Source organism: Botrytis porri (genome assembly GCF_014898465.1).
Source record: "Botrytis porri strain MUCL 3234 chromosome Unknown BPOR_006, whole genome shotgun sequence".
Lineage (NCBI taxonomy): Eukaryota > Fungi > Ascomycota > Leotiomycetes > Helotiales > Sclerotiniaceae > Botrytis > Botrytis porri.
The window spans coordinates 2386466-2414430 of record NW_024066080.1 but is presented as its reverse complement, the minus strand read 5'-3'; the positions used below and the strand labels follow the sequence as shown (position 1 = coordinate 2414430).

Genomic DNA, 27965 nt, shown 5'->3' with positions numbered 1-27965 from the left:
AAGAATAAGCCGCATCTCCATCCAAGCGAGTGGCTAACCGATACAATTATGTGCCCCGAGTAAAAATAGATAAAATACGTTATTGGAATCGGCTCGTTTGTTCATAGAGGACCGATTTCCAGAATTGTCTAACCATCGCTTGGGGATAAATTCATCTGGGGACACAAAGTTACTTGAAGAATGGAAAAGAGACCAGCATGCCACTGAAACGGTTGTGCCTCCGGGAACAAAGTGACCTGCGATTGTAGCACCCCCACTCGGTACTTCGCGCCTCAGACTATCAGGAAGTGGGGGAGACATTCGTAACGACTCGTTGAGCACCGCCATAAGATACGGCAGCGAACTTGAGGACTTGTTGGTAATTTGCTCTTCCGTGCGAAAGTTTGTGCGATTTTCTTTTTCCAGAGTCTCTAGACACTTGGGATTCTCAAGTAAAAAGTGAATTGCGGCGGCCAAAGTAGTCGTTAGAGTCTCGCTACCTGCAACAATCAAGTCCATGGAGTTCATCTCTATTTCACCCGTTGAAAGGGCTATCTCGGTCGAAGACTTGTTGTGATCGATGACATGAGACATAATATCAGGTTGGTCGACGTCATGATGAAGTCGGTCTTGGACCCTGAGATGCCCTGTCTCGAGAGCTTGACGTAGATCTCTGAGAGTTGAAGCTGGAGTGATCTTTATGAGAAATGCTTCAAGCAATGGATAGTATTTGATAGAGTTTGCAATAAGAACGGCTTTGGAATGAGAAACTACTTTGATCCACGGATGATATGGGCTCTCTTGAAGGCATTTGAAAGACGAACCCCATCCCAGATCTCCAATGATGTCAAATGTTGTAAAGTTTAACCATTGCACTAAATCAACAGTACCATCATCTGTACGCTGCTCAGCGATAGCTTCATTCAATCTAAGAATCAAAATATCTATGTATCTTTTAACAGTTGGTTCATGACTTTTTGTGGCTCTGTCTGAGAATGCTGGTTGAAAAGCTTTGCGGAATCGAGCATGGTCGATGGCGTTAGCAGTGATAAAATTGTGTGCCTCAACACCAGGTGGTCTAGAGCCCCATTCTTTTGGGCGGATAAACTGCTTCTGCAGGTAAATATCTTTGCATGCTTGAGGGTCTGTGAATGATAGCTCGTCTGGAGTAACTCTTAAAACAGTACCATATTCATCGTGCAATTTCTTGATGTGATAAGGAAGTATCCCAGAAAGCATAGTGTAGATGAATGGAACTCGCGATACAATCTATGTAGGACTTCCACGGAACTTTGATAGGGGGTGGAAAAAGGCGTTGTAAATCACAATAGTGGCAATATACTAGCAAGAAAATCAGTCGACATTCTTGTTTGTGAATTAGATGACAAAATTGTCAATCTTACACTTAAAACTGATATCAGAGGTGCATTGCACAGACTTCTGTAAGTTAAACTCTCCATTCTGCTACACAAGACGAAAATAGAGAAAGGGCGAGAATGAAGAAAAGCTTGGTAGAGGAAATGGTGGAAGCTCTCTAGATAGTAAGCGTATGAAATACAATCAAGCAAGCGAAGTACCTCAAGGCATTCGACACGCTGCGTTTCATATGTGCTTTAATACTTCTCCAACGGCATGCCGCAACGACGCAAAATTTTGACTATCGAGAGTATAGGGAAGTGACCGTTGTCCCGCAGAGACTTTGCTTATGCCGTTGCTCATATGTGGAGTCTGCTTATGCTGACCCCGTCGCCCATGTCTGTACCAACATTTTAGATCACCCTCATGAATATCTACGTTGTCAATATTGTGCCTGCCTGTCTGCGTGCTTACCATGAGTTTCGAAGCCTCGGGGGACTACTTCCGTGCCTTTGAATTCACTATGGTAGATTAGTAATCTCACATGGATATGCCAACGACATCAGTGTATTGATATATCAACAACAGATTGGTAGCTTGTGATTTTTGAGGTTGACATCTTCTTCGCTCTTTTGATCTCAGCTAGTCATTGTAACATCTTACATTTGTAACATCAACGGTCCCGAATGAGAAGGTGACTATCCTAATGGAGATAACTTATATTGTGATATTTACCCATTCCTTACTAGGTTGGTATTATACCAACAGATACCAACAGCCACCAACTATCACCAACAGCCCATGTACGGATTCTCGCCTGAGATGTATCTTTCGTATTGTTTCTACATCCGCTCTAATCTCATCCCCTTTTCCGATTAATACGGGGTAGGATATCTATCGTTCCAACTCGACTTTATAGATAAATCTCGAAAGTACGCCTACCGACCGAAACCGCTGGTGTTACTCTTGTAACAATTTATGAACCAAAGATTCGTACAGAGGGTATCTACACAAATTTCACTCAATTTTATACTACGCATGTCGTCAGATTCTCGCTTATGGTTAAGGGTACCTACTCAAGTGGGTAGTGAAGCTCCGAGCTATAGTTTAATTTGATGATGAGGATACAATGGATTATGCAGGATGTTACTAGTTAATACAAAAGTATAGGAGTCTAGATGCTTGAAGAACAAATTTCCAACTGTTCAACAACGTTAGATATATTTATTCGTATTCGTCCCCACCAATGATATCCTTGCGATTGACATTTGACAACTGTCTGGAAAAGATTCGTACTTTCAATCCGCTCAATGTGCTACAATTCAGTCCAAAAGCATTCTACATAGCTTGCTTATCTTCCACTCTCAGGAAAAGTGTCAGCTCAGTGAGGTCTGGTCTTTTGACAATATCCTCAAATTATTGGATCATGGTTTCGACCATCTTACTTTCTACCACTGTGGTCGTAAGTGCTTTTGTATTTTACCAATATCGAATTCTACAGCGACGAATCGAGGAAGCCAAAAAATCGCGGTTTAAATATGTTATTTCTCAGTAAGTCCTTCCCCATAGCGTAAAAATATCTGCTTGCTGAAGAACATTTATGTAGAGTATACTTCCAATCGATACCATGGATCATCTTCCAAAATATCTTTTAACCATTTCTTTCCAGACTTCCCAGCAAATGGACTCAAGTCATGGCTCCCAATTTCAAAATGGGGCGAGACCTAGCATAAAGGCTATAAGCCCTTCAAAAGAATGAATGATGATTCGATAATGATAGTTTCCGCAGGGAGGAATATACTCTGGACATGCGATCCCGAAGTTATCATGCAGGTGTCTACCCGACGCAACGATTTTGTTAAGCCAACTGAAATGCTTGATATGCTCAATGTTTCGGGCCTACCATCACCATGCTGAGGGCGAAGAGCATCGGGTCTTCAACAAAGTCGCTTCACCATCCTTCAATGACAAAAACTTTCAGGCGGTTTGGACAGGTGCTATTGAGCAAACTGAGATGATGACGCAAAAGTGGCTCGATGATAGCTCTATTTCCGATCTCAATAGCGATGCCGCAAAGCTCATTTTGCATATCATCAGCAAGGTATTCTGTGGAAAGACAATCACATAGACGGAGGATGATGAGAAACCCGGTCCAGGGCATACTTTGACTTATGAACGTGCAATAAGTAACGTTTTCGAGTACAACAGTACTATATTTCTAACCCCTCGACCAATTCTCAGTAAGTCATTTCAGCACCTCTACCTTTCCGTGCACACCAAGTTGTAAAAGATTATTGCCCCTTGAAAATCCACAAAACCGCAAAGGAAGCATTCATAGAATGGGGAAGATACATGGAAGAGATGCGAGACAGCACCGCCAAACATCTCCAAACTCAAGATCTAAAAGAAGAAGGGACTCTCCTCGAACACTTTGTGAAAGACGGTACGCCCGGACTCAGCAGTCCTGACCTGTCGATCCCTGAGGCTGCGATCCTCAGTAACATCTTCATCTTCATTCTAGCGGGCCACGAAACGAGCGCAAATATCTTCACATACCCTGTGATTCTTCTCGCATGTAGGCCTGAATTTCAATCATCTCTGCAAGAATAACCACACCTTTGTCGTCAGGAAAATCATGAAGAACTTGTCGGATATAATATGCTCGAGCTCCTATTTCATAGAACCTTAGTAGATGGCGATCTAAACCCGATTCCTCACGATTCGGATTTAGAATTGAAAAAAAAAATCTGAAATTACCTTTAACAAGCTGTTCATCAAAAATATCATGGGCCCAATACCCAATCCCCTCATTTCAACCCGCACCACCAATAATATGCTCCAAATCCTGCACCACAAATCCCCTCCAGCTTCGGATACGCAGCTCTAAGTGCAACAGACTTTTGCCCATACCCGCCTCCGACATCCACCCACAAAGCCGAAGCCGAACTATCGCCCTCCGCCAAAAACCTAGCGATCGGGAAAAGGTCCTGCACCAGCGAGGTTCCCTCCGCCCCGGTACTCATCAGCGACGCGAATGCCTGCGCCGTCTCGGGTTTCTCCCCCAGAAGCGTGAATAATCTTTATCTTGATAATGAAACGCAATCTGCACCGCTGTATTCTGCGGATCCGTAAGATTCTTGTATTTTGTATCCGCGAGAGAGTCAGGTAGTGCTAAGTACGCTGGGCCCAGAAAATCAGCACAGCAAAATCTCGAATTAGCTTTTGTTTACCAGAGGTGGGTAGTGCTCAGAATCACCAAATCAGGATTCTCTCTGTGAAATTCGAGTCTGCAAATAATGCATAGGAAAATGATAGCGTATAGTATTGTCCATCCTCTTTAATCGCGCCAAAGCAGCTCAACAACGGAGGAGACGTGCTTTCAAGTTTCCATATTAGTTTAGAATATAGTACAACCATTAGGGTACTCATACCAAGCAAATAGAATCTGCTCCAGTAGCCTGCGCTAACTCCTCCGATAATTTTGCTCTGGTGGAGAGGAGATGGAAGAGATTCAGATCCCATGCGATACGAATCCAGATACTTTCTACAGGCTTGATATATCATAAATTTCAGCGTGGATATCGAAACAATGCTAGAATAATTCACGAAATAGACATACCTGAGAAAGTAATACTCTTGCAAGAGTACCAGCGGGTGTCTCTAAAACAAGCGATAAATCTCGAGCCGCAAGACGTAATTTCGTTCTCAGGATATGATCTCCAAGGAGTGGAGCAATCGGATTGGATATGAGGGTTTCCAGTGCGGAGAGGATAGCTTCGGGGGATAGAGAGGCCATGACAAGTGGAAATTATACTGAATGAATCATTAAAAACAGTAGGATGGAAAAAGTAGTAGAATAGGCGTGGAAAATAATATTCTTGTGCGAATTAGAAATCTAAGATATCTTGCAGCATAGCCAGCACCCTGTTGGAAAAGATACTAACCAAATGATAAGATTACTTTTCTATGCATTCCGCTCTTTTAGAAGAATATTGCTATGTTAAACAGCAGCACATACATGATACCTATGGGCAAACACATTTCACGGAAACTCTTTACGGGAGATAGCTCAATAGAAATGACAGGGAGCAATATATCCCAGCACAATGTATCCAAGCTAATTCCAGCAATTCACGAATCAATTAATTTGACAACCGACTACCGAGACGTGCAGTGAAGATCAAGGGATATGTGTATCCCATCACATATATGTATTATCAAAGCAGATACCTGGCGACGAAAATACTACTATTAAAAGTGTAACTTTATCTTTCTGTAGATATGTATGTACTGGCTGGCTGATCGAAAGCCTAAGGCATAATACAATATGAAGGCAAAAAAAAGAATGATTATAAGCAACAAACAGCGGGACTAAAAATCCTACGCACTCACTTACAGGATAATCCATAGTAGATTCCTTCCCCCTTCAAATATACAACCACTATATTTCCTTTCGACAAACCCCAATCAACCTCCCAATTCCCACCCTCCCTCTACCCTATCCATCCCAACTTACCTCCTGACTCCACTCACCCCTTCCCACCTCCTCTCCACCCCCCAAGACCTCCTCCACCTCCCCATCCAAACAGTCACACAACTCCTCCCCACACCCTTCCTCCACCTCCTGTCCATCCTTCCCAATCAGCACCGGTAAATTTTCATTCAATCCATTCCTCAAATGTCCTATCTTTCCAAACCTCACATTACAAATGACGAGCCAACGAACTCGAAATGCACCGGCGCTCTCCCAATTGATTGAGTTTTGCCAGGAAGGGACTTCGATCGCGCCAGGGAGGGTTTCCATCCTCGCCTATCGGTTTAGCATGATGAGTTCGGGGAGCTGGGGAAGGAAAGCTGGAGAGGGGATACACACATAACCTTGAAAAGCTCGACTTTTATTGATTGAGAAGATAAGAATAACGTTTTTGCAGGTCTCGAAGGCTTCCTCGAAGATGGGTCCATTTTGTGCTTGGGTGGTCCATATACCCTTTTGGATATTAGCCGAATCGGTCTTCCTTGCTTGCTTCTAATCCACTTACATCTTCTATACATTTAATAACATTTTCATCATTGAAAGATTTTACTATGAAATATCTTGTATCTGATAGCGTCAGTATGTGAACCTCTTAACCCTCCTCAGAAATATCCCATAACTATTGGCAGACACTCGTCACTCAACTTCACAGCAAACAAGACAGTGAATCTAATAGAATACTTTTTTACTAATTGCATGGGTATCAAGAAAGCGCTACTAAAGCAATCTCTATTGACTTGAAATAAGATAAACAGAAGTGTCGGACGAGATGGACGATTTTCACTGACCACCTTTCCCGCCTCGATCAAAACCTCTTGGATCTTTGTAAGGTTTGCCAGGAGCATTTCGCGATCCAAATCCAGCTTCACTTCTTGACTCGTGCGACTCCCAATTGCCACGGCCTCTTCCCCGACCTCCCCGGCCTCGATAATTTGGATCAAAGGCCTTTCCTCTGTAACTTCCATGTACTTCAAAAGATCTTTCGCGTGCAGTCCGTGCAGGGGGTCTGCTCTCAAAGGTCCTTGAACCAGGGGACACTTCACGATCATTGCTGCGGCTTCGACCACGATTACGAGACTCTTCAAAATAAGAACGACCTCCACGTTCACCATTGGCGCGGCGAGAGGAATCATAGTCTACTGAACTTTGTCGACGGCGGTTTTCATGTTCTCGATCCTCAAGGCGTGCTACTTTTCCATAGTTTGCCTCCCCTTGAAAATCTTGGACTTCACTGTAGTTGCGCTTGTTAGATGTCAAACGATCACGAAGATCTGTAGGCTCCGCTACCGCTGGTGTATTCTGAGGTTGTATTAGGCTGTTCATCAAGTTTCCTACGTTAAAATTGACAAGACTTTGACCATCTTGTATACCTGCTAAGAGTTTCGCTTTTTGATCTTCCAATTCCTTCAAAGCTCGTGCAGTTTTCAAGAACTTGTTTCTGTGTGCTACATCATGATATTGTGTCATGTCTAGCCATTCCCTCAAATCACTGTCATGGGGTAAAACTTGTGCCAGTGTTGGCGGTTTAGACTCTCGTGAAGATTTGACGTCTTCCTTCGCGGCCTCGGGACGGCGATAATCATCATTATCATCACGAGAAAATCTGCGTGGGTGATGTTTTTTGTCAGTGTCTTGATGCGACTTTTTTTCATATCTATGATCGGAGGTTGGGTTTCTCTCTGACCGATAATCGCCCTCTTCTCTGCGTTCGTCTCGAAAACGAGGAGGTTCGGGTTTTGATGGCTGTGCTTGTGCTGGACGTCGAGGCAAGGGGCCAGGTTCTTCAGCCTTTACACGAATATAAGCTGGTCGAATCGTACGCTCATCTTGCGGTTTCAGAGACTTATCATTAACGTTAGCCGATTGTATATTGATCTGATTTCCTTTTGGCTCCGTGGGCGGAAGCTTCTTAGGGCTAGGCTCATCTAGTATCTCTCCTTCCGACATCGACCCATTTCTGACCTTCCTGGCTTCGCTCTCTGCTAGAAAAGCATTATTAGATCGATCACTGCTAGATTTCTTGATTTTTGTAGGAGTTCCCGAAGTTTGGGGGTTCGCCGATAGAATGTTTGTATTGATAGGAGGTGTTCTTTTGGCGGTACCATTTCCTGCTACAGGGTTTATTTTTGGTCCCGCTGTTGGTTTGGTTTCAGAATAATCAGAAATGAGGTCATTTATCTCCTTTTCCCGGCGTAAGTGTTCGTCGATATCTACCCCTTGGGCAGGACTATTAGTGGATGGTTGTAATGAGCTCGACGACTCTATGGCAATTATCTGTTTTGCCGGTGCAAGAACTGGTGGGGTAGCTGAGTTGGCTCGGCCTTCTTTTCCCTTCATCAATCTTGCTCTTAATTCGGCAGTCTTGGCAGCAAGCTGTTCTTTCGTCGGCGTAGGAGTAGGAGGAGCCACACTATTATTAGTTGAGTTCAATTGAGGGGAGTACTGGGCAGGTGGGTAAAGGTTAGCTGTATGCGCTTGCTCCCTAAAGTCCAAAGTAAAAGTTAGGTCGTCTGTCCCAAGCACTTACTGGTGGTCGATTGGGAGATATGAATTGATTTTGTGCGAAAGCTGCCTGATTGTACATAGGAATCTCGGGAGAGAAGCCATTGTAACCATCAATATTCATCTCATCATATTGTAATATATTTGGCTGTTGAAAGAAATTGGGGCCTGGTCCACCGCCAGAGAAAGGAGACTGCAGTGGTGTAGTTCCAGATAGATCATCTTGATTGAAATTGTTTGGTTGAAATTGTCCATTGTTTGGAAAGCCGTTATTTGTTGGCCACATAGCTGTAGCAAGAATTTGTCAAGTTGACCGAGTCTTTTGTTGAGTCCAAGGTTCGACGACTTGTTCTAAATTGGATATTTTATTTCTTTAGAAGTAATCTGTCAAGGATTTTTTTTTCTCGCAAACTATATCGAAAGACTTGTAAGAGTGAATATTCACTATGAATGAGTGACTGCTTGATCAACAGTGTTGTGGTACAATCAAATTCGATATTTGAAGTACTTGAACTTTGAAATATCATATTATGACGAAATAGCTTGAAAGACTTCTGCTTCTGCTTCTTGTTCTTGTTCTCCTTCCTTGAACTTTGGTGTGTGTGAAAGGCCTTTTTCACAAGTCTTCAGATATTAATTATAAAAGAAAGATCTGCTGAAAGACAGATAAAACGAAAAGAGTGGAAGTAGAAATGTAATAGTAGGTAGGTAGTAGTAAGTTGTTGTTTTTTTGGCTTGTTCAAAGGCCAAAAAGGTATTTATTCCATGGAAGTTGTAAGGTTGAAATAAAGTGCAAGCTTTGGTAAAAGTGGCAGGTGTGAAGTGTGAACACTTTTCGAAATATGCAGCTAGGTCCCAAACCGAGCTAGTAGGTAGGATGCCTTAGGCGGTTAACGACATGGAGATGAACCTGGTAGAAATTTATCTAATGATTGATGCAGCTTTCCGATTGGAATGGGATCATTCTACTTCGTACAATCATTCAGGTGTTGTGAACTTGTGATGGATGTACCTTTCTAATTGGGGATAATTTACTGATTAAAGCATGCAGTCTTCCGATTGGATACCATTAAATACCTGCGGGTAGGTATATCGTTTTTCCATTTCTCTTGTATTTGACGGCACGAGAAAGCTCATGAGTAGCCTACCAGACTTATTAATTATCACTTCCTTTACCATTCTTCTCATTTAAAACGTTCTAATAAAGTAGCGACATCATCCTAGCATTTACAAATTCCCAACTCTTGTTTCTATGTCAAGCAGGAGGTAAGAATGATGAGAACAGGCCACTCTGGATGCCGGCATATATTATCATGAACCTCCCAACCATTGTGACTGTTGGACCCTTTCCTCTCCCGACCAAAGCCGCAATATACCATAAATATACAGGAGAAGATGATGAAATCCTTGTAATAATCTGAACATGACCGCTTATCAACGTGTATACTGTGAGAATCAACTGTGAGAGCGCTAGATTCCGGATGATCTGGACTTTATCGACTTGCCGGGTCTCACCGACTGGCGGCTTGACATCTTTCTGAGGGGTGATTGGGGTTTGTTGGAAGTGAGAGTCCCGTAATACCCCATTGCCAGATACTCCCAAGATTACGAGCATAGGCATTGCAAGTAAAAACAGAGGTATATTTGAAATTGTCCAATATTTAAAAGGTCCATTATTCCTAGTGAATGTTAGATGCGCCCTGTTTTCCATCAAATTTATGACATACCAATAAAAAGCCTGCACAAAAGCATATATACTTGGAAGGGTATTTGAGCACCATACTCTTGGATTCACAATGTCCGTTGCCCCACAGTACTCTTGATATGCTACATACTGCGGTGTGAGAAACCCAATCCCAACACACATGCCTCCCAAACCGGTGATGATGAGGCGACGAATAGTGGGTATATTGAACCCATTACTTAGACTCAAGGTAATTCTGAATGCTTCCTCAAGCAGGAGAAGTCCATTGAGCAATGCATTACTTCTGAAGGTAGTAGCAAGTCCGAATACTACACCAGAAATGAGGATAAGAAGGTCATGACCTAAGGTTCTGTTGCTCACTCCAGACCCAAAACTTTTCGTAAAAAGGAAAGCTCCCAAAAAGGTCAATAGCGCAGTAGAACTCTCAGCATATGGAGCAGACAGAAATATTCCAGCTGGTGATATGATGTGCAGAAGAGCAGTAACCAAAGCAAATCTCTTTGATGTGAAGAGTGTTAAGGTCAGGCTGTGTAGGACAAGAGTTGAGAATAGATGGGAGGTGTGAGCAATCGAGATCCCCACCAACCCCTCCAGCCCATCATAGTGGGGTACCCCAAGGTATTCAAGTCCTACCTCTGTCAACGACGCGTGCAGGCGGGTAGTTATTTCTGTACTTACCCATAGTGCTGAATTTTATCATGCGGGTGAAGCCCCACCCAAACGCCCATTCTTGCTCATAGACATATCCGCGATTTGACGCGTGTACGAAGTAAATTGCATCCCATCTTACCAACTTGCCAATGAGGTACTGCACTACCGATGGCAACTTCTTTTTTCCGATCGGATGCAGACTCGACAGTAACAAACTGGTAGATGTGTCATAGCCTTGACCTGGACTACAAGCTGCAATGAGCAGAAGCGAGATCTTCCAGAGTATAGAACATAGTATCAAGGTACGAACTGGTGCTCCAAGCGGATGAAGATATATCGATGCCATAATGGCGAAATGAGGTTTCGGCAGTTGGGCTCAGCCCTTCAGAGAGAAGACTTCACATGATATTCCTCATCTGTTCCTCAACAGGGGTTACGATAAGATTAGGAAGCGGTGAAGAGACGCTTACATCTCGCTAAGCAGCGGTTACCCGAGGGATTCGATGCCAAGAGATTCGAATCTGTCACGGCACTGGAACAATGTGAATTTCCGCACACCTTGCAAGTTTATGGATCTCGTACAATTCAAAATTTCAATGGACATATTAAGGACCCAGGATTTTAAGTTCTTCTTGTGCGAAGTTCTACCATCGCAAGCGTAAGAGTAAACTGGACCAAGGCAAAGAATTATCGATCATAATCCAAGGCTATCAGGCTTATTCTTATTAACAGTGGATACAAAGGTCCTCGGTCACTCGGTCACTCGGTGGCTTCTAGGCGAGGAAGAATCGGAACTCATTGTTCTGTGAATTGAGGGACATAAACATCTAGGTCATAGAAATTCATAGTATACGGAGTACTCTGTATGCCTTTCCTGAAGCACCAGTAGTTTTTGATCAAATTTTGGTTGATCGGAGGGTATTGGTTTTTTGAAACTAGCCTATTTTTATCCTAATCTCATTAGACAGATTTCATGATTAGCGGCAGTCAGGGCTCTAATAAAGTATCATCTCTTGCTCCAAACTCCTTTCGAAGAATAACTTTAGCTAGACCCTGATCCAAAGAGAGAAAAGGCCTGTCGTGTAGCACGACGCACCAGTTGAAGTATCTATTGATCATCTGGTAATCAAGATCGAGTCAGTGAGACCCCTGCGATCAAAAATAACTAACAAGATTTGCAGCAATACCTCCGTACTTGGGTACATTGTGCATTTAGTACAGCACAAACGAAGTGTGAAAATTCAAGATATCGCTGCATCGGAAAATGCAAATGTTTTCCATAAGTCCGTAAGGATTATACTTCGTAGAACACTTGATGGTAATACAACAAAACGTGTGTTTTCAAGGCTGTCACGAGTAAAGGCTATTCAGAATGAATGTGATGGATGACCTGACCTTACCTAGATAGATACTTCCTAGTAGGTACAAAATTTCTACATTGTTCCCTATTACAACAATCACTCTTGTATTAAGCGTCGTTTCATTGCTGTCCAATCTTCCGTTGATAAAAGTTCCCTACCTACCTACCTACTCTACAGTGGTATTCTTACCTACCGGTACCTATGAAACAGAAATTTCGGATATCGGTCCCAATCCGAGGAAACCGAAAAATTCCTTGCACCGACCTCTTTTTTCTGCCACGAACCCGTCCCTCAATGACAAACTCTTTCTTCTGACCTATCCAGGCCAATCGTGCATGCGTCTATGAAAATTTTATACAGTCGTGTGGAGAGGGCTCGGAGGGTTAGAAAAACAAACGGATGGTTTGAACCGTTTGATATGAATTCCAGGAATTCATTGAACATTTGGTGGGGTTTTCCCTGAACCTTGGACACCATATTCGCATGGCAGGTAGGGTTACAGGTGTTTATATGCAGCATCGGCTGATCATTGTAAGGGGTGTTCAAGTATCTGATCAAGGATTCTCCTACTTCAAATTACTGACGTCTATTTGTTGCATTTCAGAAACATACAAAAGAATATTGCCAAACCCGGTCTTTCCGTCTAGAACTCCACTTGAATTTAGTTATTTGATCCAAGGGATTGAACCTTCTTTTGTTTGTCAACAATCCGAGATTACCAGATTAGTTCTCAGCCAACTCATACATACTCAGATGTTATTGCTGACATTCAGCTCTTTCATTCAAATTCTGTCTGCTTCTCTATTTTGTCTCCTTCAATTTTTACGCTGCTGTGCGGGACTTGCTGACTATATCGAACAATGATGACTATATGAATAGATCTCTGGTGTTGTAAGACCTATCTTGAGTCTCCAGCGAATGTCTGACCACAAGCACTCTCAATATATAAAGCCTATCCCACAAGCTTTTACATCAGTGCGAATTTGAAAACAAGCAATATCGTTATCGTCTGATTCTAGCCATTAGATCAATCCACCTTCTTGGCTTCATACATACATTCTTTCTAGCCCTCTCTCTGCCAGCCCTACGAACTTACCTCCTTCCATGCATACGGAGAACATCGAACCTAATAGCGAATTCAAAGCTTCGAAACTTTCCAGATCTGTTAAAAAAGTAACTTCGCAGTCGCGGATAACTTCGCCCACGAGGACGTCCCTTTGCTGGGACGTCCCTTCTCATCAATATGCTTCTACATTCAGCAGCCGGAATGCACAACCATGAGTACTCGCATTCTACCCTTCCTGCTCGGCCACGCAGCGATTTTATGCCTAGAAGATCACCATTGAATAGATCATCTTTTTCGAATCCTGGCTCAGAATTATCTACAACTAATGAAGATTCAATACCGGCTTTATCAACTCGACGCTCAAGAGCATTATCCGAATATACACCTCGCAAATCAGAACATCAACAGGTGCATACTGTTCGATTTCAAGAGCCTGAAACGGAGAGAATGAGCGAAGATGGCAGATCAATCGCGAACTCGGAAGGAAGTCGGACGACAATTGGAGGTCGACGGCGTAGAAGATCATCCAAAGCTAGCACAGCATACAGCTTGGCACACCCAGCTCCGACTTTGACGCACAAGCAACGATTATTAGATATTCGCCCAAAATTGCTAATGCAGTTGCAATTATTATCAGTTGATAAAAGGCCCAAACCTACATTAGATGTCCTCCCTTCGACCGTTGTTGTCTCCAGATTGGCCAAGAGATTTCCTCGAATGTTCAGAGGAAAAGGTGAATTGGGTGCAAATGACATAATGATTGTAAAGAGCGAAGACTACGATACACCGGATCACTCCATTGATGATACAGATTCTGACGAGGAGGGATTCTCGCATAGAGATCTCGTTGCAGTTATTTGCCAAATGCCCAAGGATGAAGGGGGATCCCAAGGAAAAGCCGAGATAGTTTTAGGCGATGGTTCTGTGTGGTTAGCATGCCCACTGCCAACAGGTGCTTATGAAATGACGAAGTTCGACGAATCAGGAGCAAAGGTGACCACTATTCGATGGGTGAAAAGAGCATATCATCACAATATATCCGATTTGCCTAATAACGATGTCAAATTCAATTTTAGTATCATAGACCCAAATTCACGTCGCCACGCAATTATGGCGACTCTTACTCAAACAAAATTGGACATCCCCGACTATTATACCTCATTATCTCCTCCGTCTGGAACAGAAACTACAACGACACCAGTCAGTGAGGTATCTGGTGAGCTCGAAGATGAGGATTGTGGGATGGACACGATTATCGAGCGATTGCCTCAACTCATGGACGAGACTACGAGGACTTTGATTCAAGTCACGGGAATATGGGTTTCTTTACGCCAAGGCTGGTCTCCTTATTTCAAATACAATGATGCTATGGCTACCTTCAGCCAAAATAAAGGTTCAAGAGACTCTATGAACGGGAGAACCAGAACATCTTCAGTGACACTAGACCAGATGCGATCAACGTCTTTTACTGCTCTGACTTCCACTCGCTCAAGCACACCCGAATCTACATTTGGGGCCATTGGTGAAAAGATTCTCAGATGCAATCTTGGTAAAGCAAATTCGGTTACGGCGCCTTCGTCACATGATACAATTACATCGCCGAGGCGAACGAGAGCCCCATCTACTGGTGCCGCGTTCATGCAAAGGGCAGCAAGCCGCAGAATAAATACAATTGCCAGCGATAGTGAAGGAGAAAGCATAGCTCAAATTCCCGAGAATAGCCAAAGTCAGAATGCTAAGGCAAATATCTCGAACCGTGTTTCTGGTCCTCCTGGGTTAGGTGCCGTTGCGTCACCTGCGCAGAATTCTCATCGAAGAGTGCAGTCTGCTCACATGACTCTGAGTACAGTTACACCAAACGCCGGTAACAAAATCATGGATGGGCAGAGCGAAGATGGTCATGGCAAGCCTCCTCCATTAAGACGGAAGAACAGCCGATGGAAATCATTTATTAACTGTATTCGCCGTCGACCTTCTTCTCGTCCCCCCCTATCGTAACATCAACACGAAATAATTTTGTATCAATACTGGCGTTACTATCATAAAAAGCATTGGGTTCAGGCATATATATATAAATTTTGGAATATGAGGCACATTGGATGTGTGTTTGGCTTGGCGTTGGTAGATATCACTCCGGCATATTCGTTTTTCTTGGGAACACAACATGATACTCCGCCTGCTCTGGCTTGTATTTTTACTATATAGCATAGTTCGTAGACTCTATTGATTAGGTAGATTTTCTTCAAACAATGAAAAGGCACACTTCTTTTCACGACCTTGGGAGTACAATGTTATTTATCACTTCGTGGTTAGTCAGCATGCACGCTTGCTTGCTTGCTTGCTTTTAGAATTTCTTCAAGGCAGTAATGATCACGTAGGCTTGTTATTACAAGTTACAACCCAGCTAGCAGGTACCTATTTATTAGATATTCAATGTGAACCTTGGAACCTTACGTACGGCTAAATGCCTAACCAGAATTCCTTTCTTTGCATAAATAACCTCTGATATTCACTTCCATCGATTCCCGTGAATGGATTGATTGAGTAATGGACTGATTGACCGACTGACGATTTGAGTGATTACTTATAGATTTCTCTCTTTGTTTGGAGTTGACATAAGAATCATTGAAGTTTGGCTCTAGATTCATATTCACATTCTAGAAAGATTTACTGGAAGACCGAATCATTTAGAGCTTCCTTTCGCCCCGTACCGGTAACCTTACTTTTAGTACCTACCTACCTACCTACTTCATTATTCGAAAGCACCGAGAGCACTTACAAAACACACCATACATACACCACTCTAGCACTTCCTACGGAGCACTTCTAATCCCTGTCTCTGGTACCCGCTTCCCGCACAGATCTCGAGGCACAAGGCTGGTGTTCCCTCTCTCTGTCCAACATCATAATTATCAAGACTTCTATGCTGTGAGACACTCTTTCAAATTCAATTCTTGCCCCTCTTCATCAATTGCAGATTATTTAATGAGAATAGAGCTTCTTCGTTGCCTATTTTCTTCTGGGTAACTTTCAGGAACTTCAACACTGCGGCTTTGAGGTTTATCTGGAAGCTGGTTCGGTCGTGTGTAATAGAGATCGCCTTCTCATCTACGAAGCTACATACCTGCTTTGTACAGGTACTTGTGCGATGCTCTTCTCTTCAAGTCATTCATGATTACTGACAACAATTAGTCAATAGATTCTCTTTATCATACCCGATCACTCAATTTAGCCGTCATTCCCAGATATAACGATTTGTAAGATGGACGAAGGGTTCACAAATGGCAAAAGCCATTCGCAGTACCTACAGAGTATGCTCCAAGGAGGTTCGAGCGATACAATTTCGCGTGCAACTTCACCAGGTCTCGGGTTTGGGGCCAACGGAATCGATACCGACAGGGAGAAACGATATAGGCCCAGAACATTCCCCTACTTCAAACTACTACCATATAAAGTCGAGGAGGAAACCGAACGTAATGTGGCGCTGGCAGAAATCATTAAGCAGCTTTATATTGCTCTCAAGGCAGAAGATATTGCACCTGGTGCTGTACATTGGACGAGAGAGCTAAGAGCATGGCTGAGTCTGAAATTCGACATTACTCGTGCGCTGCGTGTGAAGCTTGTAAAGCTCTATTACATGCTTTCATTGGCCCCAGGCTTGGACTTGAGCAATGGAGAAAGATTTGAGAGCATGTTTAGATTCCTTTTAACCAGGTATGTGAGATTGTCTTTATTATTCTGCACAACTAATGATCAATTAGAAAAAAGCATCACCTCAAACCCGGAGCAGATCTTATCCTTGATTGGCGACCGCTTTGGAGAGAAATTAAGGGTCTCGTTCTTCCCCACGAAATGGCAGCGCATCAGGGTAGTCGAAAGCGAAGTCACAAGAACGTCGCGAGCCTTGCAGCTTATGCATCGCAATTTTTTGATCCCGGTGAAAGAAAGGCTATGTTCGAGGAGATTCTACCATATTTTAGCACCTCGGATTGTTCATACGCATTCATTGCCCTTGGAGCTCTAAACATGATGATGCCAACTCAGCCATCATTAAATGAATCGGGCTTACTTCAGCAACCTCAAGATTACCTGCCTACCCTTTTCCATCTTTGGTCGCTTGTCAACCGCTCTAAGATCTTTGACGTGACATTTTTAGACATGTTCTCGAGGCTTGCCCGAGATTCTGTAGCCAACGAACACGTTAACTTTTCTGAACATGGTATATTCACAAAGGAACAATCCGATCTTATATTTACGGCAATTTTGAGGTTGACTGAGATTCCTGTTGGGCAAGCTACCACTCCATATAGTCCAATGGTCGACATGGCTTCCGGTCTTGGCGTATATCTTGAAACAGACAAGAAGCGAACACCCGTTGGATATACAATTGCACGATGGATAGTTATGTCTCTTTCGCCATTGTCTCTAAACAGCGAGAATTCTATTTTGTCAAATCTTGAAGGGTTGATACAATCCATTGATACCTTTTTCCATCCGTCAAACAACGGAAACTGGGCAGATATATTATCACAGACCGTTTTTCATCTCGTTGATTTCTTCCTCTTGCGTTGGAATCGAGAGCAGAGTGGCGAAATGGACACACCACCCGCGCGTCGCATTACTCCTGAATTAAAGAAGAGATTCGTCCTCATCCTTAAAGACGTAGTTTTCATGGGAATCTTTTCAAAAAGATCTAAGATTCTGAATTATTATTTTGTTGCACTTCAAGGTTTAGCAAATCTTGAACCAAACTTAATCTTGCCAGGAGCAATGCAGAGATTTTACCCTTCCCTTCAAGGTTTGGTCGAGGTTCATCGAACTTCTTCATCTCTATGTAGTCTTCAAATGCTCGCCAATGTTATGTCAAAACATAAGGGGTATCGTTGTCATATTACAGCGTTGCTAGCTCTAGCTTTGCCTGGTATCGATGCCAACGATTTGTCCAAAACCCAATATACTTTGAATTTTATACAGGCTGTGGCATTTAGTATACCATTTACGGATCTCACAAAGAATCACGATGGTATCCATGACACATCCCTTGCCATCCAATGGGTGCAAGGTGAGATGGAACGACTGGAACGAGATGGCCCAAACGTAGAGATCGACTATGACGCAGAGCTTACTGATGAGGACGAAGCCAATATCTTGCGATCTTCCACCGCAGGCTTTGGCGAGTTCGTCTTAGCTCTGCTCGGGAAAGTATTTACCTTATTGGAGAATTTACCTGAACAAAACCGGCTACGAACTGGAGCTCCGGAAGAAAACGTGGTCAATGTCCTACCTAGCGCTCTCACACCATTGTTTTGTTCTTTGTCGCCTGATCTCTTCGACATGGCATTGGAAAAAATGGCAGCCTTCATTAATAGCCATGTTGTCCACCAGGCTAGGGATGCAATGGCATTCATCGTCAATTCAATGTGCAAGGCTAACCCAGAAAGGACAATAAAGTTGCTTTTGCCGATGCTTGTTGTTGGTATCCGAAACGAGATTGATTTCAATGATGCTGCATCTAACAGGAGTGGTGGTTCTGACGTATTGCCTCGCGATCGAGCTTTAGTATGGCATTTGAGTATGCTTAGCATGATTGTTGTTCATGTCGGAGATGCAGTCATGCCATATAAGAAGGAACTTTTTGATATAGCTCTTTACATGCAGGAAAAATGCTACGGCCTCGCCACAACTCATGTCTCTAATTTCATTCATCACCTTTTGCTCAACCTCACCACAATCTATCCTGTTGATACTGCCCTATATGAACCAGAAGTTTTTGAGAGAGGACTTGATGTTAGCGATTGGGGTCGCAACACTAAACCATCCGAATTAACGATAAAATGGCATGTGCCTTCTTCCGGTGAGATCAATCTCGCTGTTGAAATATTCGAGTCTCAAGTAAAGACCTCAATCGAGAAGCTTGACAATTTGACCAGCGATTCTCCAGCCGTTTCACGAAAGGGTAAGAACAAAGAGTGGTCGGATGAGGTGGAAAGAGCTCTCACACATATTCGATTGATGATGTCCGGTGTTTCTGTCCTATTCGATCCCAAAGCAGCTTCTGGGAATGTAGCTACAGAATTTGATTCAGATAACGATATCACTATGAGTGGAGATAATCCCATGGAAGGCGATGACGATCCTTTAGCGGAAGCTTCCGAAGACGAGGAAACTAGACCTCAATTTCATTATCGTGCAGGATACCTTTTGGAGAAAGACAGCCCATCGTATGTTTGTATACATAAACTCCGCGAAGATGTTGGCCACCTATATTGTAAGATGCACACCTTCCTGATGACGTATCAAGAAGATGATGTTCCTTGTTTCACCGCGCTTTACTTGGCATACAAATCATGGATCACAGATGTTGGCAATGAAAAGTCTGCTCATACCTTAGAACGAATGAACAAAATCTACCTCTCAGAGATTCGTTCTTTCAAAGTTACTGGGCTTAGGAAGGTATATCCAAGACCCTTGTTGATAAAGCGCGCTGGAAGCTATCACCTACAGCGTTCTAAACACAATGCATCGGCACGACAGAAGTCGGATCTTGATAAGGAACTTCTTTTGAACCTAGCAACATCAGCCATCTCCCAATATGCCGAAGTTCGAGTCACGGCTCAGCAAGCTATGGAATCAGCTTTAAAGAGCGTTATTGGCGGACGACCCCTAGTAGTACCTCAATTACTGAGTGCCTTTAGGACAGCTTTGGAAACAAATGATTTTGACCGGATCAAGGGGTGTCTTTATACTTTATTATTCGGTAGTCTTACGAAAACAATATCCAAAGATTGGCGGTTTGCTCCAGAGCTGATTGATCTATATATTAAGTCTGGATCTGTCGATAAGCCGTCTATTCAAAAGGTGGGTAACACTGCCATGTACGGAGGTTTGATCGAATTTGGCAGAAGAATGGAGACCCTTGTTGTCCTCGATCAAGCTCTTATTCGAGAAATAGAACCACAAGAAGATTGTCACTTCACTATCAAGACCAGAAACGACTTCATTGTTGGGCGACGTGTCAGAGTAGAGGAAAAGAAGTGGAAGTTAGCAGTGGAGCTTACTGAATTTGCAAAAACTGCTCACTGGAAGCTTGCCGGGCGTTGTACTTTGTTCATCAACAATTTGGGTCTGCGAGTGCAAACACTCGCACCACCTGAAATGATCGAGCTCGCTACACTAGGAGCCGTCACTGAACATCCCGGGCTTCGAGCTGCTCATACCGAATTCATGACTCGCATCCTGAATCACATTGAAACTCGTGCTATTTATGGCCATAGCTTCGAGAAGTACATTCGCGAAGAGGAATTCCAGCCTAATAAGCTCGAGATTCCTGTGGATAACAAAGACCCCCAGTGGACCAAGAAGTTCTTAGACTCTTTCGCCGAGCCTGGACAGCCAGAATATTACTTGGATCGCGATTGGCCCGGATGGCTTGTCTGGGGTAAGAGCTTTCATGCCATGCGAGCAGATCCTATAGAATTCACGGATTTCGATGAACTAGAATCTTCTGCGAGAAAGCAGATTGGATCTCTCTTGACATTGGACTGGTATCAAAAGTTCTTCATGTACATGAAGCAAGAACCAAGAGACACCTCTGCAGATCGATTCCGAGTGCAGAATACAACTTTACTAGTGCAAACATTCGAGTTGATGCATGCCGGACTCACTTCAGCTAAGTTTGATGATATCAAAGAAGAGGTCAAAAAAGTATACGAAGATGGTAGTGACAAACATCAGCATCGTGCAACAGCAGAGATCGTGGCTGGGCTTATGCTTTCAACATATGACTTTCCGAACAAGAAACGTGACGAGGTTTGGGCTTTCTGCTTACCTATCATGTTAAATGTCTTCTCCGAAGGGTTAACACCAGAAAACTTGACTTATTGGGTCACCGGTCTTCATATGGTTATCGGTGGAAGAGACCCCAGGTCATCAAGAGAACTTTTTGATTTCCTCGTTTCGTTCCGGTTAGATATTACCTCTAATGCAGCCTTTAAGGATAGTTCCAAGATTCAACTCTTAGATGTTGCTATCTCTGATGCTGGTTGGCATTTCCGCAACGACGAGCCCATCCTGCGAGATTTCCTTGACCACATCGACCACCCGTATAAAGCTGTGAGAGAAGCAATTGGCCGCGCAACTGCTACCATATATCGTATGAGATACTTTGAGGCATTCAGAGATGTGGATACTCTTCTAGAGGCGAACAAGTCGGCCTCTTCCATTGGTATCAAACCTTACGAACCCACGGAAGAGTTCTCTTCAACCATCCGAGACGTCTTTAAGCGACTAGAAGCTTGGCGTGGTCAACGAAATCCGGGTGAGCAAACACCAACCTCGTATACAAATGGTAGCAAAACTGTACTGTTATGGCTTGATTCCACTCTGCAATCTTACGAATGTACCCAACTTATTAGTTTCTTCCCGAATGTATTTATGGAGCAACTATTACATATGATGGATGTCAAAGAAGATCCCGAACTCCAACGTCTTGCTTATCACGTATACCGCCACCTTCCCAATATCCCGTTCCGTGCTGGTGAAGATGGCGAGTTTATCTCGGCCCTGATCCGTATCGGCAAGGTATCCGCATCATGGCATCAACGTTTACGAACCTTGATCAACATGCAAGTGATCTATTTCCGTCGCATATTCCTCATCCGGCCCGCCGAGCAGCAAGCTCTCTTCACAGCCGTTGCCGAGATGCTTGAGGACCCACAACTCGAAGTTCGACTTGGTGCATCTACTACTCTTGCTGGCATGATTCGATGTTCGCCCATCGTTCTTCGCAACAATATCCTATCTTCTTTGCGCATCAAATTTACACAAGCTCTCAAGAAGAATCCTATGCCCAAGAAAGTACAAGGTGTAAGCACACCAGTAAATTCAAATGCTCAGATTATCAAAAGACATGCGGCTGTTCTCGGATTAGGTGCCTTAGTCAATGCATTCCCATATGCAACACCACCACCCGAATGGATGCCAGAGGTATTAGCTACTTTAGCAAGCAGAGCTGCAAATGATGCCGGTGCAATTGGCAAGACCGTGAAGAGTGTCTTGGCTGATTTCAAGAAAACTCGACAAGATACTTGGGTAACGGATCAGAAGGTATGTTTCTGTCACTCTTTTGCCTTCTACAATCCATCTCCCTTTAAGAAGGTACATACAACTAATCATTCACAACAGTATTTCACACCCGAACAGTTGGAGGATTTAGAAGGCGTGCTCTGGAAATCCTATTTTGCATAAGGCACACGTCGTCATGGCACGATGCTGGGGTAGAGCTAATGATGGTAATTGAGATTTATGTTAAGGATTTTGGAGAGCATGGGTAATGATAACATGAATGGGAGTTCTTTTTACTCGATTGATTTACTAGTATACCCCTCAAAGTATGTTCTCGACCAGAGCTACGATATGAACAGAAGATACACATAGTATAGGTCGGCTCTTCTCGCTTGCTTGGGCTAGGACTAATATCACGAATACAAAATGGTATATTGAGACGTCAAAACGTTGAGAATGGGACGGAAATGGATACAGTGGGTTACCGCATGAAACATGATGAACAAATGAGAGTCGTTGATACCATTGATGATTTTGTGGTTATGGGCGTCTATTTGTGTCGAGCATTGATGTCGCATCGCATTTGGTAGCGTAGAGTTTATGGAATGCAACTTGGTTTGTATTACTCGTTTGATATGAATTCGAAGATTGCGAGAGTCGGGGGTGAATGATGTTTATGTGTCTCCTATATTGAAGAACATCCCTTTCCTCTCCCCCAAAACTTCCATCCCGTCTTCCTACTCTATTCCACTAAATGGTCAAAATAATGGTCAAAATTTCACCTCTTTTTCTCCTTCCTTTCTGATGAAATCAACTTACAAAATTACAGCAAAGAACAGATTCAAAGGACATTCTTCAAAAAAAAAAATCTTTTCCAAGTAATGTCATGTAATGAGATATTGTGTCCTATACTACACACAAACACCTACCAACTCAATCAACAATCCCATCTCTCTTTCTCTTCCTTCTTCCTTCTTCAAACTCACCCTCAACCCTTAGTCCCAAAACGGCATGTTCTCAAATCCCCGTTCCCAAGCCCCCACGTCCTATCCCCGCTCTAATGTCACCAGTCCCACACCCGTTATCCATCGCTCAGCCCAGCCCAGCCTACTCCATCCAAACCCAACCCAAGTCCGTGAATCCGCAAATCCACGCCCGAAACATCTCCCCTTCTTCTTCTTCTCTTTTCTTCACCATCCAAATTTCCTTCTTTCTACCTTCTATTCCCCCCTTCTAATCTAATCTCCCCCCTCTGATCCCACTAACCCCTAACCCCACCAACCCACTCACCCAAAAATAAAATAAAAATATGAAAAGAATTAAAAAAATTAAGAAACAACACACCAACTGTGGAACCCCAAAATCAGTGAGTGGTTCGGATACCCAAATCCCGCCACTTTCTGGTACCGAGAAACATGGGTTCATTCACCCTTCACCCTTTCCAGAATCCCCGAATATCCAGAATTTCCGCGTCTGTCTTCGAGAACTTAAATCCGGGTGGATCGCATGGGGGGGCAGGACTCGGGGGATTAATTAACTTATCTCGCTGCATAATCTCTTGCCCCTCCTTCTCTTTCTGTCTCGTAAAGTACGTACGTACGTACGTACGAGAGGAGGGTATCGGTCGGCATGTTCCTTTTTTGTTCTTGTTCTTTCGCTTCGAGGACCGGGGAGAAGGGAGATGGGAATGGGAAAGCGAACAAGCAAGCAAGCAAGCGGGTTTTCATTGGTAATCTACGGAACAAATGGATGGGGCTGTGCGTGCGGAGTTTAGAGAAGAGAAGGTTATTTTTATTGGTTTTGGTATTGGTTTTGGTATTGCTATTGGTACTTGTTTTGGTATTGGGATTGGATTTAGTTTTGAATTTGGATTTGGCATTGGGATTGAATTTGGCACTGATGCAAATCAACGATCATCCGCGAAGACGTTGGAAATATTGGAATTGGTGGAGAGGAGATGGCTTGGGAGCAAGGGAGTGAGGGAGGGGGTGGAGGTGATTTTTTTCTTGTTTTCGAGAGGTACCTAGTTCTGTACATAAGAATACTAACGATACACAATACTCATATCATACATAATGATTCACGTCCATATTACATACTTGAGTACAAATGCCTATATATATTCCACAACATTAAACATCTCTTCAATTCTCCATACCTGGTGCGGTCTGGTATTGGAAATCCCATAAAGTGTCGATGACCGAGTACATGAATCATAAATCACAATTGTGATTTCGCTGCGGAATTCCATTTCTATTTCAATCTCCATCTCCATCTATTTTTCTCCCTCGAGTTTTCCGGTCTTTAGTCATTTCACGTGAATCATCGTATGACAAATTTTCCTGTCTTGTTTTTCCTGAATCTTGAAAATCGGCGTTGGAAAGTAACGATGGATTGTCTGAGCCGGAGATCAAAAGTGTGTTCGGTTTTTGGCATGGGGGACGTCACTTTCTGATTCCTGGTTTGCTGGAATTCCTGTTTCTATTCTTGTCTTTGTTTTTGGCATGGGGGTATTGATCTTTGGGAATTGGTTTTGTATGGTATCTAAATAAACTTTGATATTTTGACTTTGATTTTGAGTTTGGTGGCGTTGGTCTTATTTTAGAAAAACACTCAGGGGGGGGGGGGGGGGTTCGAATTGTCGGAACAAATCTGCATCGGCCCAAAGTATCATACTCGGGATGTTCTATCGTATATTCGAGAACTACAGGCAACTGACTCCACATGTTGAGCTAGGTATTCAAATGTACACTTAGCGTTTGGATTTGCATAATTTGTATAAAAAAAACCAAGTACACTAAGAATTCAGAAAGACGCCCAGCTCGTACTAGCTTTTTACGTTGAAGAAATTGAGACTGGAACGGCTGGAGACATTATACGAGAGATACAGTAATGATCCGGAACGATCCGGTCGGTCGAGGAAAAGGCTGCCATGCACCACGTATACACTCTTGGACACTGTGGATTCATGTAAACTGCTCGAGAGGTATCGTGGCGGAATCCATTTGGTGGGAGCAGGACGAATCGGAAAAGGTGTTAGCTATCCATTAATAGACATGTTTGAGTAATGCGTGCAAGAGAACCTCCACAGTAATAGTGTTTGCCATAGCTATTGTATGCATGTGAGTCATTATGTGCTTCTGCGCTTACGACGCTGATTCCCTGGGTCTCGGCAGAACGACCAAGATAAATCCAGGGGGGTTTTATTACATGCAGATCATATAGGCGATGATATTGCATTGCTCACACTAATGATTACTGACATATACATTGTGTGTCCCAAAACAGCAATGTTGATTTTCTCAAGTATATCTGATCAATATTTAATGTAGTGTATCGGGAGGCGTGAACTATCAATGCAATGATAGATGCAAGGCGAGCATTCTCGTCGTGTTGTCATTAATACCTTGTAACACATCACAGCTTTGCTTTGGCGCTACTCGAAGAGGTGATACTGGCAAGTTAGGAAAGTTCGTATGAGCTTGGAAAAGTAGCATTCAGAAACGAGGCCACGAACGAACCTCCCATCATTGATCAGGTGTACTCAGATGCTTTCAATAAATCATATGTGGAAAGAGATGCATTATCTAGCATAATGCTCTTCGAGATATTGATTAATAGCTGATGCTTAATAAAACCAGACGAGAAGGAGCTCGAGAAAAATATACATTGGCAATTATTGAAGCCTTAAAGAAGTAATCCGAGACTGATCTCATCAGTATCATGAGACGTCTGTATATCATGTGGCTCTAATAAGTGCTCGGGCATATCCGGAAGCTGAACACTATGGCTCTCAGATTTAGATATTGGAATTCATCTGCAAAACCTGCAACTGTGCAGACAATGTAAAGTTTTGAGGTTGCACGAGAAAAATAAGTAACGCTCTGAATAATTGTTGGGAAGTACAGGTTTTGACCCCCAATGACTATCGTGAAGCCTTGCTTCGTTTCTTCAAGTCCAATTTTCATCTCCTAGTTGCTAATAATTGTCTCGAAATATTTCGTAAACACAAGGAGAGGGAGGTTCAAATGACTATTGCCTATTGGTAAGAAAGATCCTCGTTCATTACCGGGTAAGATGTAGTTATGGAGTCTATTAATGGTGATAGTAATTGACTGAAAGGATAATCATGATAACTGGAAATGAATAGGTTTCACGAATAATGGCACGAATTGGGACACTGACATTACAAGTGTCAGAACTTGAGATGGCATTTGCTTCATCAACCTTAAGAGCAAGTACGTTGCCAAGGTCTTCCCGAAAGAACGATCTCTGCAGATCATGCACCTACAGACTTAGGAAGAAGGTATTAGCCACGCAACACGATAATCACATTTCCCTATGTTGATGACTGCACGCTGCATGCAACTGATTCTGATTTTTGAGAATTTTTGCGGGCGAAAGTCGTATGAGATCCATATACCCGTAGGGTTTCCGAACGAACATCTAATCAAACCCATCTTCTGTTGAGGCCCTCAACTTCGCATGTCTCCTTCCAATCGCTCCAATAATAAAATCAGATGACTGCCACAGTATGCGCACTAGCGAAACATAAAGAAATGTACATGGGGTGGTGCTACTGGTACCTGTGTGATGCAGAATTGGATGGTACATTCATATAAATCCCTGCACAAACTTCTTCAAACTCGTGCCCAATTGTGCTTGATTGTGATGGAGAAGCATATTTAGATGATTCGGAGTTATGTAAGAAAGCCTGTGAAGACATGTGAAAGTGAGTCAGTCCACTTTGCTCTTACAGACGTGAATATTTCGCGTGGAGGTCAAAGAAAATTATGTAGGCAATCATATGAACTATCTATGATATCCTTAATCATTCATGTCAAAAGTTGTTACTTTGAAGCAGCTATGTTGAGTGGGTTGAGAGCTACAGGATCGTCATGTAAGCCCCAGCGCTGATAGTGCTTGCTGCGCCACTGCTTTGATATCCCGGGGAATTGTGATACCAATGCTTAATAAATTGAATTCGAACATTAAAATTATTCGAGAACATCAACTCCTCCCAACTATGATGCACTGTTTGCTCGGATGATGATATGTGGTCGGGGCTTGAGTCTGAGCTACAATTGACTTGCCTATATTGAAGACATTAGACCATGTATATAGGTTCAGTTGACTCTGATATAATGCTATTGTTGTTAGCTTTTGCCAAACGTTGAAAAGACCTTTGATTCATGCTGTCATCATATGGTTTCATTTTCTAATAGAAACGTCTAGCGATTGATGGAACCGTAGAAGAATTGCAGGTGATCTAGAAGTTGGATGATGTCTAGGACACTTTCGTTCCGGAAGCGACTTTGTCCTTGACAATGACAATTCGAGAAATGAGATAAGGGCGAGGGGGTATCAATCCTAGTTCGTACTTCGAAGGCCGCGGTAAGGATTCCTAACGGCTGAACCGTGCAAACGGCCTTCGGCAAGGACCCTTGATAATTATCCGAGTTTTGAATTTGATGAGCGATCCGGTAGCGATTTAGAGTTTCGACAACTGCAGGGACTCTTGATCGGCGGCAATTTGGTCGGCTGAGATGCATATACATTACGATGGTTTCTCAAGCAGATAGACAGTACTGCCTTATTCGAAACCCTCAGACTTTTCCTCCTAAGGTGACCTATCTACAGCAATTTCATAACCACAAGAACAATGAAATTACGGACTGATAAGAGCCAATGATTGACGTAGAAGCGAAATTCTATTGAAAATCCTTGTCCTTGTTTGGCCGGGGATTG

At 43.1% G+C, this 27965-nt stretch overlaps 7 protein-coding genes across 7 annotated transcripts; 3 read left to right on the top strand and 4 right to left on the bottom strand.

The window, feature by feature from the left end:
• Positions 1-33: 33 nt before the first annotated feature.
• On the bottom strand, positions 34-1218 carry EAF01_005230 (uncharacterized protein; the record flags this gene model as incomplete). The annotated part of the gene is made up of 1 exon (XM_038913485.1): positions 34-1218. One exon carries the CDS (start codon positions 1216-1218, stop codon positions 34-36), a length of 1185 nt encoding a protein of 394 aa, XP_038771571.1.
• A 1543-nt stretch (positions 1219-2761) lies between these two features.
• On the top strand, positions 2762-3945 carry EAF01_005229 (uncharacterized protein; the record flags this gene model as incomplete). Its single annotated transcript, XM_038913484.1, has 5 exons — positions 2762-2886; positions 3005-3026; positions 3116-3436; positions 3464-3575; positions 3626-3945. 5 exons carry the CDS (start codon positions 2762-2764, stop codon positions 3943-3945), a joined length of 900 nt encoding a protein of 299 aa, XP_038771570.1.
• Positions 3946-4672: 727 nt separating this feature from the next.
• EAF01_005228 (uncharacterized protein) lies at positions 4673-5131 on the bottom strand (the record flags this gene model as incomplete). Its single annotated transcript, XM_038913483.1, has 3 exons — positions 4673-4711; positions 4767-4886; positions 4955-5131. 3 exons carry the CDS (start codon positions 5129-5131, stop codon positions 4673-4675), a joined length of 336 nt encoding a protein of 111 aa, XP_038771569.1.
• Positions 5132-5833: 702 nt separating this feature from the next.
• Positions 5834-9152, bottom strand: EAF01_005227 (uncharacterized protein; the record flags this gene model as incomplete). The annotated part of the gene is made up of 5 exons (XM_038913482.1): positions 8397-9152; positions 6658-8311; positions 6375-6436; positions 6209-6322; positions 5834-6145 (listed from the first exon to the last, which is right to left on the bottom strand). Exons 1-5 carry the CDS (start codon positions 8655-8657, stop codon positions 5834-5836), a joined length of 2403 nt encoding a protein of 800 aa, XP_038771568.1. The 5' UTR covers positions 8658-9152.
• A 474-nt stretch (positions 9153-9626) lies between these two features.
• Positions 9627-11073, bottom strand: EAF01_005226 (uncharacterized protein; the record flags this gene model as incomplete). Its single annotated transcript, XM_038913481.1, has 3 exons — positions 9627-10050; positions 10099-10705; positions 10755-11073. The coding sequence occupies 3 exons, from the start codon at positions 11071-11073 to the stop codon at positions 9627-9629; spliced, it is 1350 nt and encodes a 449-aa protein (XP_038771567.1).
• Positions 11074-13331: 2258 nt separating this feature from the next.
• EAF01_005225 (uncharacterized protein) lies at positions 13332-15152 on the top strand (the record flags this gene model as incomplete). The annotated part of the gene is made up of 1 exon (XM_038913480.1): positions 13332-15152. The coding sequence occupies one exon, from the start codon at positions 13332-13334 to the stop codon at positions 15150-15152; it is 1821 nt and encodes a 606-aa protein (XP_038771566.1).
• A 1264-nt stretch (positions 15153-16416) lies between these two features.
• On the top strand, positions 16417-22400 carry EAF01_005224 (uncharacterized protein; the record flags this gene model as incomplete). Its single annotated transcript, XM_038913479.1, has 3 exons — positions 16417-16868; positions 16916-22259; positions 22338-22400. 3 exons carry the CDS (start codon positions 16417-16419, stop codon positions 22398-22400), a joined length of 5859 nt encoding a protein of 1952 aa, XP_038771565.1.
• Positions 22401-27965: the final 5565 nt, after the last annotated feature.